We start from the raw sequence: 18,556 nt of genomic DNA, 5'->3' as shown, positions 1-18,556 counted from the left end.
AAAGAGGGATAGACGAAACAAAAACAAGAGAATATTAACTATCTCTTTTTATTTTATTTTTACTTATTTATTTATTGGCACATTATAATTATACATAATAGTGGATTTTGTTAGAATGTAGATAATCTTGAAGATGGTTGATGGGAACATATAGTTTCCATACACTACTTCCTCTATGTGTGCATATGTTTGAGAATGCACATTCAATAAAAATTTTAAAAACAAGTATAAGAAAGTTGATAAAGTGTAGCTACATTTTTCTTGAAATACTAGCCCTTAAGTATATTCACAATTAAGTATAATGATAAGAAATAAATTACACCTACAAGATGAAAAACTAAATGCTATTACCCCTTAATGGAAACCATGACAACTAAGTATGAGTATGAATTTGACGCAGAAGCATGCATCCCCCACTAGTAAACCCAAGCACTGAGCATGCATAAAATTATCTCCTCTGACAATAAGAAACATATTTTTTTTCAAAGTGCACTCAATATGCAAAATAGTAAAATACTTCCATTGATTAACTAGGAATATTTTGAATAACAGAAATTGATGAGTTTCAACTTATTTTGGACAATTTGTTTGACTTTATAAAACTCTAACCCCTTAGAATGCTAAGTATATATACTTAGCTTTATAATTTAAATAACTTTAAGGTAACTTTCAAACATTTTTTTAGATACTCCAATTTATAATGCAAAGAATTCTTAGGCTGGGTAATATACATCTTATTTCCAGAAGGTTACTTCTACCTTCTGAGGGTCTGCCATGGCAGCCCCAGACTAACAGAAATAGAAACCAGAAAAAGGGGAAACCATGTTCAGAAAGATTCATGTATTGAGCACAGATGTCCCCATGGATAAAGAAGAAAAAAATGTAGCTTGAGAAAGATGATAGGATGGGGTAGCATGCAGAACATTCTTTCCTTTTTACTCAAGTCCATTCTTACCACTGCACCCTGAATACCAACCTTGCTGCTTCTTCAGAGATCCTACTATATCCATTATTTCATTATACTCTTCCCTGAATTTTTGCCTTCCCTTTCCACTGTCTCTTCTCTTCAGTACTTTAAAATATACTCAGGACTCTTCCATTTTAAGCATGTTCTCTTCCTTTTCCTTTCTCTTTATAGCTTGTTTGAAAAGCCAGTCTGTATAGACTAGACTGTATATACTGCCTTCCATCTCAATCTTCTGTGTAAACTGGTTTCCAACTTCATCCATCATTCCATTAAACTGCTTTCATAAAAAGACACCAGTGACTTCCATGTTACTAAAGTTACAGATTTGTTTCACAGTTCCCACCTTGTGAGATTTATATGTGCCATTTCACACTGCTAACCATTCTTATTATTGGTATTCCTATTCCTATGGATTGTGTAATACCATTCTCTCCTAGAGAGCCTCTTTGTACCTTCCAGGCTCTTCCTCTTAAGTCTGTGGATTGCTAGGTCCAAGGATCAATCCTTCCTGAGAACCATTTATTTTTAGAAAGTATAAAAAAAACTGGTGTATAAATATATCAGAGCAGAATGTCTTTCTTAATCTTAAGTCTTTAAAAACAAGTTCTTAGAAACATTTGCAGTGTATACTATCTCAAAATGTAAATTAAATTTACTTATTTATGAATGTTATAAGTTATATGGTATTTTCAGAAAATAAATGTTTTGGTAGATAAAGAAATGTACCCTATTGGACAACCTTAACACACAAACACAAAAAATGCCTGAATTTAAATAGCTCATTATTTTTGATGTTTGGGAACCAAGATTTAGAAGGTACCACTTCTATGTTTTAGGAAGCACTATTATAGTTGAGAAAAGTTTAGGTTAAGAATATTGAAATTTAGATAATGCATAACCCATCAATAATAATTTGTATCAGGGCTTGGTAGTAAATGAGCTTTAAATCATAATAAATTGCAAAGCTTTTTTATAAAAAAAGCTAATACAGTCAAATACAAGGCAAGAAAGCCTAGGAGGACAAGCTGTCATTGGTACTGGATTCTATTTGCAGGGCCTGAACAACAGTTTCTGGATACAAGCTCTCCCTCCATTTTGAGTGGCATTTACCTTAGGCTACTCTATCAGCTTGTGAATGGGAAAGCTGGACATGGAAAAGGTGAATACAGCCTCCCAAGTAACTATCTGGACAAGAGAACAGCCTTCAGTGGGGTAGTGGGAGATCAGCACTCAGAAGATAGAAATTTAGTCCATCTATTTCTTTTCTTTCTTTGAGATAGGCTTGAGGGTCTCCTGCCATAGCCTCCCAAGAAGCTGGGATTACAGGTATGTGCCACCATACTCAACTCATGCTTCTTTTTAAGGTGAGAAACTCATATTTTACTAACAATGTATATATAAAGGAAGATGGAAATGGGTGATTCATGTCCTACAGTTTAGCATTTAAGCTGGAAAACCTAAAGAAAATTTTGTATTACAAAAATGAAAGATGTTTTTGGTATAAACACAGAAATTCTAATTTAGACAGAACCTGAGAGATGTAACACAAGTTACTTAGAGGGAGAGAAACTGTAATGGCCACCTTGGCTTGCAAACTCCCTCCTTTTCTCACAAAATCTAGCATCCCTTATGAAATGAAGATCATTTCTAAGAAGCAATCAGTCAAAAATATATTTTGCCTTTTCCAATCTGCTTCCTCATGACAACAAGCAGAACAAAACCTTGTGTTTCCTTCCTCTCAGCTCACAGAGGCAATGGCTGCCTACCTAAGACCCATTTCCCTAACAGCCTCCTGAACTGCATTCCTTGAAAGAATTAGATCAATGTCCTACGGCACTGTTGTATGTAGTAAGTCACCTTCTCCCTTCTTTTTTTTTTTTAATATTTATTTTTTAGTTGTAGGCGGACACAATATCTTTATTTTATTTTTATGTGGTGCTGAGGATCGAACCCAGTGCCTCATGCATGCTAGGCAAGCACTCTACCATTTGAGCCACATCCCCAGCCCCATACCTTCTCCCTTCTATTTCTAGAATAGTTACTAGCTATACATCATCCTTGGGAGAATTGAAAAAAAAAAAAAAATCACTGAAGCTATTTCCTATGGAGCTTATTCTCTTGAGCACCCCTGGCTACTAAGGTACTATTTCTTATATGACCCAGACATTAAAGAAACATATGGTAACCAAGCCATTAGTTTGCAGACTAGAATATAATAAGCAATTCTTGCTACAAGTAGTTCTGGAACACATGGTCTTACTTTGATCATCTGATCATCACTTTCTCTTCCCTAATTCCTTGATGTTTCTCATTTCTCTACATGATTTTCTTAGGCTTAGTTAACCTTACCTGCTGTCTTTTTTTCCTTTTTTTATAACATTTCATTTCACTAGAACCATGGTTATACACAATTAAGGCTTCACATATTCATAGTAATCTGTTTTAAGTTAAACTCAGAAAATATTGACAGATCCCTAATGGGTTGATTTTTATACAGTCTTGGGAGTTTTGTTCTAAGAAATCTACCTTGAAATAACTGATCACTAATAGGGAATATCACTGGTAGGAGAGAAGGGTGAGGAAATAACTTTTTGCTATTGTCATTTTCATTAAAATTTTATCCACTGAGTTGATAGGAAAAAGAAAAAACATTACCTAATTTTTCTTAAGGTTAATGCAAACAGAAAATTTTCTTGGCTATAGGAGATAGATTAGGACATGAATATCAAAGTAACTCAATAACAACAGACCCATTTCAAATAAACAATACACAATGGAAGATAGGCTCAGGTGAAGGGGTCATCTTTCCAAATATCCCATACTTTTTATGTGTGAGTGAAGAAGATAATCTTAATTGGAAAGCAGAAGCACAAAATATGCCCTAGAATAGGTGATGAGCATTTCTGTTGATCTGAAATCTTTTTTCCCTCTAGTAAGAATATAGAAGGAGCAACAGCTCTTCCATTTACTTCTTTAAATTGCTATTCAGCCCACTCTGCTCTTTGGGGAACATACCAAATTTCGAACAATCTCTTGGGCACCACTATAATTTCCACCAATCGTTACTAACTTATTAGACCAAATCCCCTCTACTTGAGAGGATGTAGGCTGCTCTGGCATTTGAAGTAACAATATTCACCCTCTCTTAAAGGTGTGACATGATCAGTATCCTTCTCTGAACAACAGCAAAACAGCCCTTGGACACGAATAAATAAGATAAGCAAAGAGTAGGGTCTAGAAAGTGGTTCACTCACACACTTACTTGCCAAAGCCTTTTTTCCAGCTGCGTGGTAGGCTACAATATATTTCCTCCCTTCTCTATCCTCAGTTTTTGTCTCTAATCCTGGAAACAGAGACTTAATAGCTTGATGGATGATTGTTCTTTTTTCTTTGGTGTCCTCAATAACCTATTAAAAACACAGAGTAACACTACTCCTTTAACAAACATTAAATAAGGAAATAATACAGTGAATTAGTTTAAAACACGGCTCATTAACTACGCAAAATAAGAAAAGGGCCTAAGTACAATTTCAGAAATATTTTAGAGCTCCACAATATGGCAAATCATAAGGGCCTGCTGATCACATGTGTCCATCTTCCAGGCACTATCCCAAGCTCTTTACATTCACTGTCTTATTTAATCCCATAATCTCACTATCACACCATCATTACATCTATTTCAAGATAAGGAAAATGAGGCTGAAACCCACTGTAGAATGTGTTCAAAGCTGTATAGTTGGGAAGGCAGAGAGCTGATGTGAAATTAGTCTACTAGACTCTGGGGCCACTTACCACATATGCTTCCTATAAGTGTCTTTGCTAGACAAATGCTTTAGGGCCCACAAGTAAATTTGTAGGCAAGTCAGGCCTTTCTGTCCCTTGGACAGTCTAGTCTACAGCTGCTTCATGTTGAATGTTATTCTATGTTCAATTATTTTATAGTGAGGTTCTAGCATATTAGTTCACAATAAAGAAAATTCTTTATATAAACAAAATGTAAATTTATTGGTTACACAACATTTCAGTTTTTGAGGGCATCTCACACTAAGAAACACATTTTAATTTTATTAATAGCACAAATGGGTGTACAGGCCATATTGAAAAAAAAAAGACTTCAAAAAAATGCCAACATTATACTGACTACAAAGATATTTTCTATTTTATTTATTTCCATTAAAAAATGCTGACTGTATTCAAACTAAAAAGTTTCTTCTCAGCAAAAAACAATCTGTGAGGTGAATAGAGAGCCTACATCTTGGGAGCAAATCTTTACCCCTCACACATCAGATTGAGCACTAATTTCTAGGGTATATAAAGAATTCAAAAAGCTAAGCACCAAAAAACAAACAACCCAATCAATAATTGGGCCAAGGACCTGAACAGACACTTCTCAGAAGATGACATACAATCAATCAACAAACATATGAAAATGTTCATTATTATTAGCAATTAGAGAAATGCAAAATCAAAACCACTCTAAGATTTCATCTCACTCCAGTCAGAATGGCAACAATTATGAAGACAAACAACAATAAGTGTTGGTGAGGATGTGGGGAAAAAGGAACACTCATACACTGCTGGTGGGACTGCAAATTGGTGCAGCCAATATAGAAAGCAGTATGGAGATTTCTTGGAAAATTGGGAATGGAACCACCATTTGACCCAGCTATCTCTCTCCTCAGTCTATATCCAAAGGACTTAAAAACAGCATACTACAGAGACACAGCCACAACAATGTTTATAGCAGCACAATTCACAATAGCTAAACTGTGGAACCAACCTAGATGCCCTTCAATAGATGAATGGATTAAAAAAATGTGGCATATATACACAATGGAATATTACTCAGCAATAAAAGAGAATAAAATCATGCCATTTACAGGTAAATGGATGGAGTTAAAGAAGATAACGCTAAGTGAAGTTAAGCCAATCTCAAAAACCAAATGCCGAATGTTTTTTCTGATATAAGGAGTCTGATTCATAATGGGGTAGGGAGGGGGAGCATGGGAGGAATAGACAAACTCTGAATAGGGCAGAGGGATGGGAGGGAAGGGAGGGGGCATGGGTTAAAAATGATGGTGGAATATGATGGACATTATTATCCAAAGTACATGTATGAAGACATGAATTGGTGTGAATATACTTTGTAAACAACCAGAGATATGAAAAAATTGTGCTGTATATGTGTAATAAGAATTGTAATGCATTTCACTGTCATATATAAATTTAAAAAATTAATTAAAAAAATGTTGATTGTAAAGCAGGGCTTGGTGGAGTACGCCTATAATCCTAATGGCTTGGGAGGCTGAGACAGGAGGATCATGAGTTCAAAACCAGCCTCAGCAACAGTGAAGCACTAAAGCAACTCAGTGAGACCCTGTCTCTAAATAAAATACAAAATAGGACTGGGAATGTGGCTTAGTGGTATAGAGCCCTTGAGTTCAATCCCTGGTATCCCCCCACAAAAAAAAGCTGATCGCGAGACATACTAACTTGATTTCATGACCAGCTGATCATCTGCAATCTATAAGGCAAAAAGACTACAACTGCTACTGACTAAACTTGACAATGCTTTACAAAAAACAAACTGGTTGGGCTCAGTAGCGCATGTCTGTAATTTCAGCTACTTGAGAGGTCGAAGCAGGAAGATTGTGAATTCAAGACCAGTGTGGGCAACTAAGCATGATGAAAATAAAAGATAAAATGTCTCAAATAAAAAAAGTGCTCAGAACGTGGTTCTGTGGTAGAATGGTTGCCTAGTATGCATGAGGCCCTGGGTTCATTCTCTAGTACTACAAACAACAATACTCTAATTATAGATCAATGAGTTTTCATGTCAATAAGTGATAGATCTGAAACTCTAATAGCAATGAGTTGGAATCATAGTTTGTTTTTGTGAATTCATATTTAGACCTCAAAAATTCAGTCTTTCCTCTTCATTTTAGTTGGATTTTTTAAAATATATTTTTTGTAGTCGTAGATGGACAGAATGCCTTTATTTTATTTGTTTATTTTTATGTGGTGCTGAGGATTGGACTCAGTGCCCTACGCATGCTAGGCAAGTGCTCTGTCACTGAGCTACAGCACCAGCCTGGATTTTTTTTTTTTTTTTTTTGTACTGGGAGCTGAACCCAGGGTGCTTTCACACTGAGCTACATCCCCAGCCCTCCACCTCCCCCGTTTTTTTTTTTGGTGCTGGGTATTGAACTCAGGGGCACTCAACCACTGAGCCACATCCTCAGCACTACTTTGTATTTTATTTAGAAACAGGGTCTCACTGAGTTGCTTAGCGCCTCGCTTTTGCTGAGGCTGGCTTTGAACTTGCAATCCTCCTGCCTCAGCCCCTCAAGCAGCGGGGATTACAGGCGTGCACTATGGCACCTGGCTTTCATTTTCATTTTAGAGATGAGAAAACTTGCCTAAAATTTATGCCCTTTAAAAGTTAAAATTTAGCAGACTGCAAAACATAGTTTTTTAAATGAGAATTAATTTTGTCATATGTGCAGAAAAATTAGTATTATGAAGCTGATACACCACTGTATTATACAAGTAAGGGAAACGTGGAATATCTTCCTGGATTGTTCTTAAAACCTATTCTAGGGCTGGGGATGCCACTCAACATAGAGTGCTAGCAAATACGAGGCCCTTGATTCCCAGAAACATAAAAACTAAAAACCTGTTCCTAGGAATTCTACGTGAGATTGCCAAGGATGTTGTCTATAGGTAAATTCAGTAATTGGAGATCCCGAAGTTGTAATATCACATACTCTTCGGAATTTCGGTAGGGAGGGACAGGAAAGGTGAGTGTTGGAATCAGATTATGACATGTGAAAAGTTGCAGTAAACTCTGACTAATTGGAAGTGATGGGAGGGGGAACTTCAAACACCCCAAATCCAGCAGGTCAATAAAGGGAAAAAAGAAAGGACAGCATCTCTATAATTTTAAAAATATTGATTATATAATGAAATAATATTTTGAATATCATAGGGTAAATTAAATATACCCTTACAGTAAAAACTTCACTTTTTCTTACTTTAGCTTAATGGTAGAGCACATGTGAGGTCCTGGTTTTGATCTCCAGTACCACAAAACAACAAAACAAACCAAAAAACTGGGATCATGATTCCACCGGATAGCACTAACTTAGGACAATAAAATTTCCATAAGAAAAAATGCTTTTAAAATGGCATTTACTGGGCTGGGAATGTGGCTCAGTGGTAGAATGCTCACCTCGCAAGTGTGAGACCCTGGATTCAATGCTCAGCACCACATAAAAAAAAATAAATGAGTGAAAAAGAGGTATTGTGTCCAACTAAAAATAAATAAAATAAAATAAAATAAAATGGCATTTACTATTCTATTTAGTAGCTGAACTTTCTTTTTCTCAAATAGCAGAAGCAGACACGGGCTGAAGAAAGTGTGCCCTTACCTCCTTCACCCAGTTACTCCCTCCCCATTTGGAGACCAAGAAGCTGCTGAAGCTAGAGCCACCACAGGGGTGGGTGAGAAGCCCTGTTGCAGCAATATAGCTGTCGTTTTCTGGTTCTAAGTAATAGATTTCTTTGTTGATTTGTGTTCATATTTTTTTTAACAAAAAGATAACTTTTTTTTTTTGCTATAGTTTATAGCATAATTTAACCCTGAAAAACTATTTATTAGTATAAATGCCCTTTTACATGAAACAGGGCAAGGTCACCCATTTTTAAACATTGTATTGTTTTTCAATTGACGCTTATTAATATCTACAGCAAATATTGAAGCAACCAAAAACCCTTATAACCTTTGCAAGTGTTTCTGTACTACTTACCTCAATGGCAACACTGGTTTCCTTATTTTTAAAAAGTTGGAGCTCTTCCAGTTGCTGCTTTTCTTCAGCTGTCAAAACTGTAAATACCTCTTCTGAAGGATCCTATACAAGAACCACAGAATTCACAATGAATCATAACAGAATTCAAAGATACAATATCTACGATCTCTAGCAAATTCTATTTTAGTATAGAAGGTGACTATTGCTAGAGAGCTACATCTACCTCCTCATCCACCGGAACAGACAAGTCATCCAAATGGCTGATCTGTCCATCTTTTCCGATTTCATGAACAACAAAGTCGGAGTATCTGATAAAAGATAACACAAATTTTCAAAGATTTAACATTTTAGTTCTTATAATTTTAGAATAAATTTTATAAACAGCAAGTCTTACTATTGTGTAAAAGGGATTAAAAAAAAAAAACTTCAGGGGCTGGTGTTGTGGCTTAGTGGTAGAGTGCGGCCTAGCATGTGAGGCACTAGATTCAATCCGAGGCACCACATGAAAATGAACAAATAAAATAATGGTATTTTGTCTACCTACAACTACAAAACAAAAACAAAAACAAAAAACAAAACTTTAGTGCAAAGTTATAGGAAGTTTTAAAATTGGGGGGATTTTTTTTTTTTTTTTTGTAGTCTGGGAATTAAACTCAGAGGGGGCTTTGCCTCTGAGTTATACCCCCAATCTTTTTAAATTTTGAGACACAGTCTCAATAAATTGCCTGGGCTGGCCTCAAACTTGTGATCCTCCTGCTTCAGCATTGAGTTGCTAGGACACTGAATGTTAAATCACATCGTGCCTTAGGTTTTATCAGAAGCTTCTAGAATATTCTTCCAGAGAAAAATACTGAGAAATGTATAAACAAAAGCTTATTAATGTTAACCTGTGATTTTACAGACAGATCATACTTAACCGAATCATAAAATAAAATGAATGGTTAATTAAATCAGAAGTCAGTAAGTCACCTGGGCAGTGGCACATGCCTGTAAGGCTGAGGCAGGAGGATTTCGAATTCCAAGCTTGCCTCAGCAACTTAAGCAACTCAACGAGACCCTGTCTCTAAAAAGGGGTGGGGATGTGGCTCAGTGGTTAAGCACCCCTGGGTTCAATCCCGGGACCCTTACCCCAAAAAGAAAAAGTCAATAAGTTTACTGGTAAGCCACCCAACATTATCTCTTAGGTTAAACATCTTACATCTATTATTTATGATCCTCTCAACAACTCCATGGTATCATGATCTGTTTTTTGGAGGATACTGAGGTTAGAGGAGTTAAGTATCTATTAAATGGCTGAAGTAGATTCACAACCAGATCCATCTGCTTCCAAAGACTGCTTTCTTTCTTTCTTTTTTTGTTATATTTATTTTTTAGCTTTAAGTGGACACAATATCTTTATTTTATTTTTATGTGGTGCTGAGGATCGAACCCAGTGCCTCACGTATGCCAGGCGAGCGCACTACTACTTGAGCCATATCCCCAGCCTCAAGACTGCCTTCTTTCTACGCAGATGTGGTATATTCAGGTGAAAGTGTTTTAAGATTATAAATCAAATTCAAGGGAAAACATGAAATCTTTTTAAACAATTTAATAAAGTAAATAGCATCTATCCACTGATTAAAAGTGCATATCACTGGGGGAATTACTTTTCTTTATTCCAACAATTCTGGGAAGGATCTTCCTTTGACAAGAATACACCAAGATTTCTATTTAAATATTAATATTTTAAATATTAGAAAATTCAAGACTATTTACTCATTTAGGAAGCTCTCCTTCATTCTATTCTTTTTTTGACCATAAGCATAAATAATCTTTGGGGTCAGAAAGCTAAGTGGAAGATCATATATATTATTCACTTCTTTCTAAAGAAATAAATTAAAAATAACTATACATAAACTAACCATACCTTTCTTTTAAAATTCCCGAGAATCCTTGATGAGAACTTACAAACTTGGTGATGCCTACATCAAGTTCAGTAAGTCCATGTTTCATCATGTCTGCAAAACTCTCTGCTTCCTCTTCTTCCTCCCCCTCCTCTGAAAGGCCATCTTCCTCCTCTTCTTCCTCTTCCTCCAACTGATCATCAGAAGTCATTTTGCCTCTCTTGGCACTTACAGGTTCTGGTGGCCCAGGCACATTTTCTCTATTGGGTAGGCAGTCATTCTGCAGCCCATCTTGTCTTTTGGTCAGACAGCATTCAGAGACCTTCTGTTTTTTTGTCTCTTCAGCTGGGGCCGCACTGTCATCATCTTCCATAGCAAGGCACCCACGTTTCAGAGACATGCCAGTCATTTCTGTCATTTCCATCTTTAAGGCTCCAAGAAAACATTTAAGAGAACCTTTCAGGAAGGAGAAAAGAGTAGAAATTAACAATCACCTATAAAGTTATTTCAGCATACAGGCAGTCAACTTTGTTCACAAGATCTAAAAACTCATTTATTAAAATAATTTTTCTTGATGTTGGCATATATATTTGGAGAAATAGAAAACAAGCACATTACTTCTATGCAGAGTCTGACTGTGTGCATCAAAAACCTTAAAAATATATATGTGATCCAGAAAAAAAATATATATTTTTTTGACAATACTGGGAATTGAATGCAGGGCCTCACACATGCCAGGCAAAATTCAATCACCGTGTTACAGTCCTACCTTTTTTATTTTTTACTTTGAGACAGTTTTCTAGACTAGTTTTGCTCCCTGCCTCAGCCTCCCAAGTAGCAAGGATCAAGTGTATACCACAATGCCTGAACTAAAATAGTTCTTTGCAAAACTTATCTTTTTAAAATATATTGTTTTAGTTATTGATGGACCTTTTTTAAAAAAATATTTATTTGTTAATGGACCTTTATTTTTGTTATTTATTTGTATGTGGTGCTGGGAATTGAACTCAGTGCCTCACACATACTTAGGCAAACACTCTATTGCTGAGCTATAACCTCAACCCCTCTGAAGGATTTATCGTAAAATAATTAAGAAAGTGCTTAAAGTTTTAGCCATACAGATTCTCATTTCAGTACTTTTATATTAACAAAAAATGAAGAACAGTGAAGCCTGGGTACATAAATTAAACAATAAGTTAACAACTGACTAGAAACTGGGGAAGATGATTACTCCTGGGACAGAATCTAGTTAGATGGGGACAACAGTGTGAAACTTGCTGCTTTTACTGAATACCACTGTGACATTTTATTTCAATTGTTTCAAACACATGTATTATCCTTTCAAAAACTGATGAAATACTGTATTTAAAACAGTACAAAAATGCATTTATTGATGAAAGCATATTCATGCATACCACATTTAATAATAAGGGAAATGGGCTACAGTTGTATAAATGGGTAAAGAGTTTTATTTTACAAGATAAAAAGAGTTCTAGATATCAATCGGAAAATAATGTGAACATATTAACACTATTAAACTGTACACTTAAGAATGGTAAAGGTGTGGAAGTCAGCAGGGTGGTGCATGCCTGTAATCCCAGCAGCTCGGGAGCCTGAGACAGGAGGATCACGAGTTCAAAGCCAGTCTCAGCAAATGTGAGACGCTAAGCAATTCAGTGAGATGCTGTCTAATAAAATACAAAATTGGGCTGGGGATGTGGCTCAGTGGTTGAGTGCCCCTGAGTTCAATCCCTAGTACCTCCCCACAAAAAGTATATACCATCAATGATTATAAATCACTTAATATCTGTTTTGCTAAATTCAGTTATGGTCCTAGAAACTGAGAACATATTTTCTAGAACAGTTGTGCAAACTTCTGGATTAGAAGAACTCAAATGAATGTCATTTTCATAAGCAGAAACTATTATAAATGAAAAAAAAACTAAAATGGGATAAATTTTTAAATTAGGGGGGAGTCAGGGAGGAGAGAGGTGATCTTGTGAACATGGAAGAGACCCAAAAGAATTCAACCAGAAATACTGAAGGAAATCAATCAGTTGCACTCAGGAAAAATCCCAAGATTTTCAACCTTGTAAAGTGATTGACTTAAAAAACAAAGGGGGGGCTTTATAATATTCCCCCCTTAGGGGATTAAATCCTGGGTCTATGGCAAGCTCTCTACACTGAGCTATATCTCCAGTCCTTTTTATTTTTTATTTTGGAATAAGTTCTTATCAAGTTGCCCAGGCTGGTCTTGAAGTTCCAATCCTGTCTCTCAGACCCACAAGTAGCAGGGATTACAGGGGTATGCCACCATACGTGGCATAATAATATCTTCAACTCTCAATAAAATCTCTACAGACCAGAAGACTGATACTACAACCAGGAAGATGCTGATCCACTGATACTTTCCCATGAACTTGAAGTTTTACACATTTTTTTCTAGAAAATTCTAAAATGGGGGCTGGGAGTGTGGCTTAGTGGTAGAGCGGGTGAGGCCCAGGGTTCGATCCTCAGCACCACATGAAAATAAAGGCATTGTGTTGTGTCCATCTACATTTAAAAAATAAATATTAAAAAAAAAAAGAAAATTCTAAAATGTTTCTCTTTGTACTGTAAATGAGCCAAATGAGAATGTAAGTATTGCAATTTTGTGGGTACAGTGGTACATAACTATTATACCAGCAGTTTGGGGGGCCTGAAGCAGAGGATCACAAGTTTGAGGCCAGCCTCAGCAACTTAGCAAGGCCCCAGGCAATTTAGTAAGACCCTGTCTTTAAATAAAAAATAAAAATGGCTTGGGATGTTGCTTAGTGGTAAAGTGCCTCTGGGTTCAATCTCCAGTAACCCCCTCCCCTCAAATATAAGTATTATAATTTTACCAGTATCTTAATTTAAAAAATCCATCCAAATATTAGATTCACCAATTAAATTTTCAACATCTTCTACATCAAAAATCAAGTTCAGGGCTGGGATTGTGGCTCAGTGGTAGAGTGCTCTCCTAGCACCTGCAGGGCCCTGGGTTCCATCCTCAGCACCACATAAAAAAATAAATGTGCCCAACTACAACTAAAAAATAAATATTTGAAAAAAAAATCAAGTTCAGCATTTTCCAATTTTTAATACAACACTGACAAAAGTCTCTTAACATTATTTCTTCCAAAGTGAGCATCTGAAAAAGAGTTATACAAGTCTGAATCCTATTTCAAAATCCTCACAACTTCCATTTTTTAAATGCACCTATCCTCTCTATCCCCTGCAAATTGTCTTTCTAGATTTTACGAGGAACACTTTAAGACAGTGCATATACTACATCTTAATATTCAAAATTGTTAAGTCTACCAAAAGTATTTATTCTACTAATAATTTATTGAGTACATTCTAATGTATAGGATGTACTATGGTAGGCACTTGAGAAAAATAAAAAAAATTTCCTGCCCTTGACGAGCTTACATTCTATTTGAGGACATTAAATTACAAAATAAAAATCAATCTCAGAACAAACAAGCCACAGGGCTGGGGTTGTAGCTCAGTGGTAGAGCACTTGCCTTGCATGTGTGAAGTACTGGGTTCGATTCTCAGCACTGCATATAAATAAATAATAAAGGTCAATTAACAACTAAAAATTTTTTTAAAAAAAAGAACAAACAAGGGGCTGGGGATGTGGCTCAAGTGGTAGCGTGCTCGCCTGGCATGTGGGCGGCCCGGGTTCAATCCTCAGCACCACATACAAAAACAAAGATGTTGTATCTGCCAATAACTAAATAATAAATATTAAAAATTCTCTCTCTCTCTCTCCTCTCTCACTCTCTCTTTAAAAAAAAAAAAAAAAAAGAACAAAAAAGTCACAAATTAAAAAAACAAAAAAAAGGGGCTGGGGATGTGGCTCAAGCGGTAGCGCGCTCGCCTGACGTGCGTGCAGCCAGGGTTCGATCCTCAGCACCACATACAAAGATGTTGTGTCCGCCAAAAACTAAAAAAAAAAAAATAAATATTAAAAATTCTCTCTCTCTCTCTCTCTTTAAAAAAAAAAAAAAAAGCAGAGCATAGGGACTGAGACTAAAAGGGGTGGTCTTTGATGAAGTCTAAGAGGGTGAACTTTGGGTAAAGGACTTGAAAGAATAAGTAGACATGAAAAGATTTTTGTGAGGGTTTTAGGCAGCTGAGTCAATATCTGTTAAGGACCTGAGGCAGGAGCAAACTTAGGTACAGGAAATATAAGCAGGACTGTTAGTTCTTTCCTCCTTGGGGGAAAAGCTGATTTTCATTAATACCATATAGTCCCATCATTTAAAAAAAAGATGTGTTCAGGCTTGATTGGTTGCAGGGGTCAGTAACATCAGACACTTGGGAGGCTGAGGCAGGAGGATGGCACATTTAAAGCCCCCCTGGGTAACTTAGGGAGATCCTGTCTCAAAATGAAATTTAAAAACAGGACTAGGGATGTAGCTCAATGGAAGAGTGCAAGGCTCTGGGGTTCAATCCCCAGAACTGGAAAAATGTTTAAAAAGCCAATCCCAAAAAAACAAGGATCACATGTTTTCTTTGATATGCGGATGGTATTTCATAATGGAAGGGGGGGAACTAGGGAAGAATAGTTACTTTAGATTAAGGAGAGGGGAGTGAAGAAAGGGGAGAGAGTGTGGGAGTAGGAAGGATAATAGAATGAATCAGACATTATTACCCTATGTACATATATAACTATATGACCGGTGGGATTCTACAATCATGTACAACCAGAAGAATGAGAAATTATACTCCATTTATATATGATGTATCAAAGTGTTTTCTACTGTCATGTATAACTAATTAAAACAAATAAAAGTTTGTTTAAAAAGACTTGTTCAAAAATTAATTAATTTAGGGGCTGGGATTATGGCTCAGTGGTAGAGAGCTCACCTAGCAAGCATGAGGCACTGGGTTCGGTCCTCAGCACCACATAAAGAAAAATAAATAAGGGTAGTGTGTCCATCTACAACTGAAAGAATTCTTTTTTAAAAATTAACTAATTCAGGGCTGGGGTTGTAGCTCAGTGGTAGAGTACTCGCCTAGCATGCATGAGGCACTGGGTTCGATCCTCAGCATCACATAAATGCAAAATAAAGATATTGTGTCCACCTAAAACTAAAAAAACAAATATTTTTAAAAAATTAACTAATTCAGACGTTTGACTATTTTCTAATGACTGAACATGAATGACCACCCATCCCTTTTCTATGGTGTTTAGTGTGGATTTTTTTGAGAGATCCCTCAATAGTCAAGACACACCCCACCCCATCCCACCCCTCGCCTCCCCGCAGTGGGGCATACTATTTCACACACAAATACAGAGGATCTCAGTAACCCTGTTTTCGGAATGGAAAAAAAAAAAAAAGTGGCCAGATATTTGAAAAACTAAGCTCCCTCCAGCCCTTCTTTTTGGCAATGACGATGTACTTTTGAACCCCTCAGTGCAGGACTGGCGGTAAGGACTCTGGGCTGAGTTTCAGTCTGCATGACAGCACTTCCCTCCACTCACTGAACATACGCTGAGCAGGGGGCTGGAGGAAACACTCCTAGCCCGACCCTGCTCGGGAAATGCAGACAGATCGAGTAATCCCCGAAAGCCTGCCCGGCATTTAGTGGGCTTAAAACCACGCTGAGGTGTGAATACAGGGACGAAAGCACGTGGGCTGGACCTGTAGAAGCTTGGCCAGGCGATGTGAGGAGCTGGCCGGCTTTCGCAAAAAGGCCGGTTTTCCCATCGGAGGAAGAACAGTTTAGGGAGTGTTCTGGGCAAGGCAAAGAAAGGGGAGGAGTGGGAAGAGGACCCTCAGGCTAATTGAGCCGCGGCGGGAGGAAGGAGAGCGCGCGCGGCGCCCAGACGACTGGTGGGGCCGCTGGGAGCAAGAGGCCGGCGGTCGGGAGCAGCGCCCGTGGGCCCGAGCGCAGAACCCGCTGGGCTCCAGCCGCGCTCCCGCGAGCTCGCCCTTTAATGCAGGCGCTGCGAGCTGAGAACACGAGAACCCGGCGGGCCGCCTTCTCAGCCCGCACTGCCTCTCCAGGCGAGGTCGCGGTGCCGGGCCGAGGGCTGGCGGCTGAGCCCAGGAGGGAAGGCCGCGCACTTACCCGGAGCCTGAAAGCGCGGGCGCGGTGCGGGCCGAGAGGAAACGAGGCCGGCGCTCCTCTTCGGGCGCAGGAGGGCGGCGGCTGCGAGGGTCACTCGGAGAAGGCAGTGGCAAGGGCAGATCAGCATGTGCAGCGAGGTCCGCGCCGGCTAGGAGGCGCGCGGGAGGACTCGCCGGAGGCCGGGCTCGCACACCCGCGGCGCAGCGTCGCTCCGCGGCCCGCCGGCCCCTCCCCCGGGTTGGAGCCCGAGCCCCGCCCCTCCCCGGGGAGGCCCCGCCCAGAGGCCCCGCCCACCCGGAGCTGGCGGCGCAGGCAAGGGAACTTTCGGGCGCCCGGCGGCCAACTCTCAGCCTTTTGACCTGCTGAGTCTCTACTGCTTGGTACGCGGGTGTGGCGTTGGAGCAAAAAAGGGGCTTTTATAATGCACCAAAGAGCACTTTAGATCTTTAGCATGTCTAAAATAGAGTTTGCCTTATTCATTGTTAGTTGTATTCTAATACCAGTTTATTCCACATACTTGTCGCTCTTTCTTATTACACTTGGTCAAGGAGATTACACATAATGAAGACCTTCACTTTAGGGACTCTTTGTTCCATGGGTCCCTCGAATGTTGCGGATCCAAGAGGGCCATTTCCCCACTTTTTACTCCGACTGCTTCCCATAGGATCTGCTTCAAGAAATCTGATGGTAGCTAGTTTATGCTTCTGTTTATTTTTATTTTTTGATATGCGGATTGAACCCAGGGGCGCTTTATCATTGAGTAGTGATAACTCATTGTTTTGACTTGTAAGCAGCAAGTGTTGGTGAGGTTGTGGAGCAACAGGAAATCTCACTCACTGCTGATGTTTCTGCCACTCTGGAAGACAGTTTGACAGTTTCTTGCAAAACTAAATAGGTTGTTACCAGTAATTTTTCTTCTGGTTATTTATCCAAAGGAGTTGGACACTTAGGCACACAAAAATCTGCACGTGGGTATTTATAATTGCCAAAACTTGGAACCAAGATATTCTCCATTAGGTGAATGGATAAACTGTGGTGTATACAGACCATGGAATATTATTTAGTATTAAGAATAAATGAGGGTTGGGGTTGTGGCTCAGCGGAGGAGTGCTTGTCTAGTACGTGCAGGGCCCTGGGTTCAATCCTCAGCACCACATAAACTACAAATAAAAACTAAAATATTAAAAAGAAATAAAAAAATAAATGAGCCGAGCACGGTGGTGCTCGCCTGTAATCCCAGCGGCTAGGAGGCAAAGGCAGGAGGAGTGCCAGTTCAAAGTCAGCCTCAGAAATTTAGCAAGGTGCTAAGCAACTCAGTGAGACCCTGTCTCTAATAAAATACAAAAGTAGGGCTGGGGATGTGGGTCAGTAGTCCAGTGCCCTTGAGTTCAACCCCTGGTACCAAATAAATAAATAAATGAGGGGGGCTGGAATTGTGGCTCAGTGGCAGAGCTTTGAGTTTGAGTCTCAGCACCACATATTAGTAAATAAAATAAAGTTCCATTGACAACTAAAAATATATTTTTAAAAATTAAATGTGGCTGGGTTGTAGCTCAGTGGTAGAGCACTTGCCTCACACACATGAGGCAATGGATTTGATCCTCAGCACCACATAAAAATAAATAAACATAACAAAAAAATTTTTAAAATTTTTTAAAAAATAAATAAATAAATGAGGGGCTGGGGTCATGGCTCATTGGTAGAGCACTTGCCTAGCACATGTGAGTTCTGAGTTCTATTATCAGCACCACATATAAGTAAATGAATAAAATAAAGGTCCATCAACGTAA

General features: G+C 38.4%; 1 protein-coding gene across 1 annotated transcript in view; it reads right to left on the bottom strand.

The window, feature by feature from the left end:
- Positions 1–16,975, bottom strand: part of Pus7 (pseudouridine synthase 7) — a 46,805-nt gene extending 29,830 nt beyond the window's left edge. The window contains exons 1-5 of the mRNA XM_076862410.2: positions 16,767–16,975; positions 10,682–11,114; positions 8,999–9,083; positions 8,776–8,877; positions 4,230–4,374 (exon numbers count right to left, since the gene is read on the bottom strand). Of these exons, the coding sequence (XP_076718525.2) occupies positions 4,230–4,374; positions 8,776–8,877; positions 8,999–9,083; positions 10,682–11,114; positions 16,767–16,893 (892 nt within the window). The 5' untranslated portion in view covers positions 16,894–16,975. The remainder of the gene's footprint in view (positions 1–4,229; positions 4,375–8,775; positions 8,878–8,998; positions 9,084–10,681; positions 11,115–16,766) is intronic.
- Positions 16,976–18,556: the final 1,581 nt, after the last annotated feature.

Source organism: Callospermophilus lateralis, chromosome 1 (assembly GCF_048772815.1).
Source record: "Callospermophilus lateralis isolate mCalLat2 chromosome 1, mCalLat2.hap1, whole genome shotgun sequence".
Lineage (NCBI taxonomy): Eukaryota > Metazoa > Chordata > Mammalia > Rodentia > Sciuridae > Callospermophilus > Callospermophilus lateralis.
This window is presented reverse-complemented; position numbering and strand designations above follow the sequence as displayed.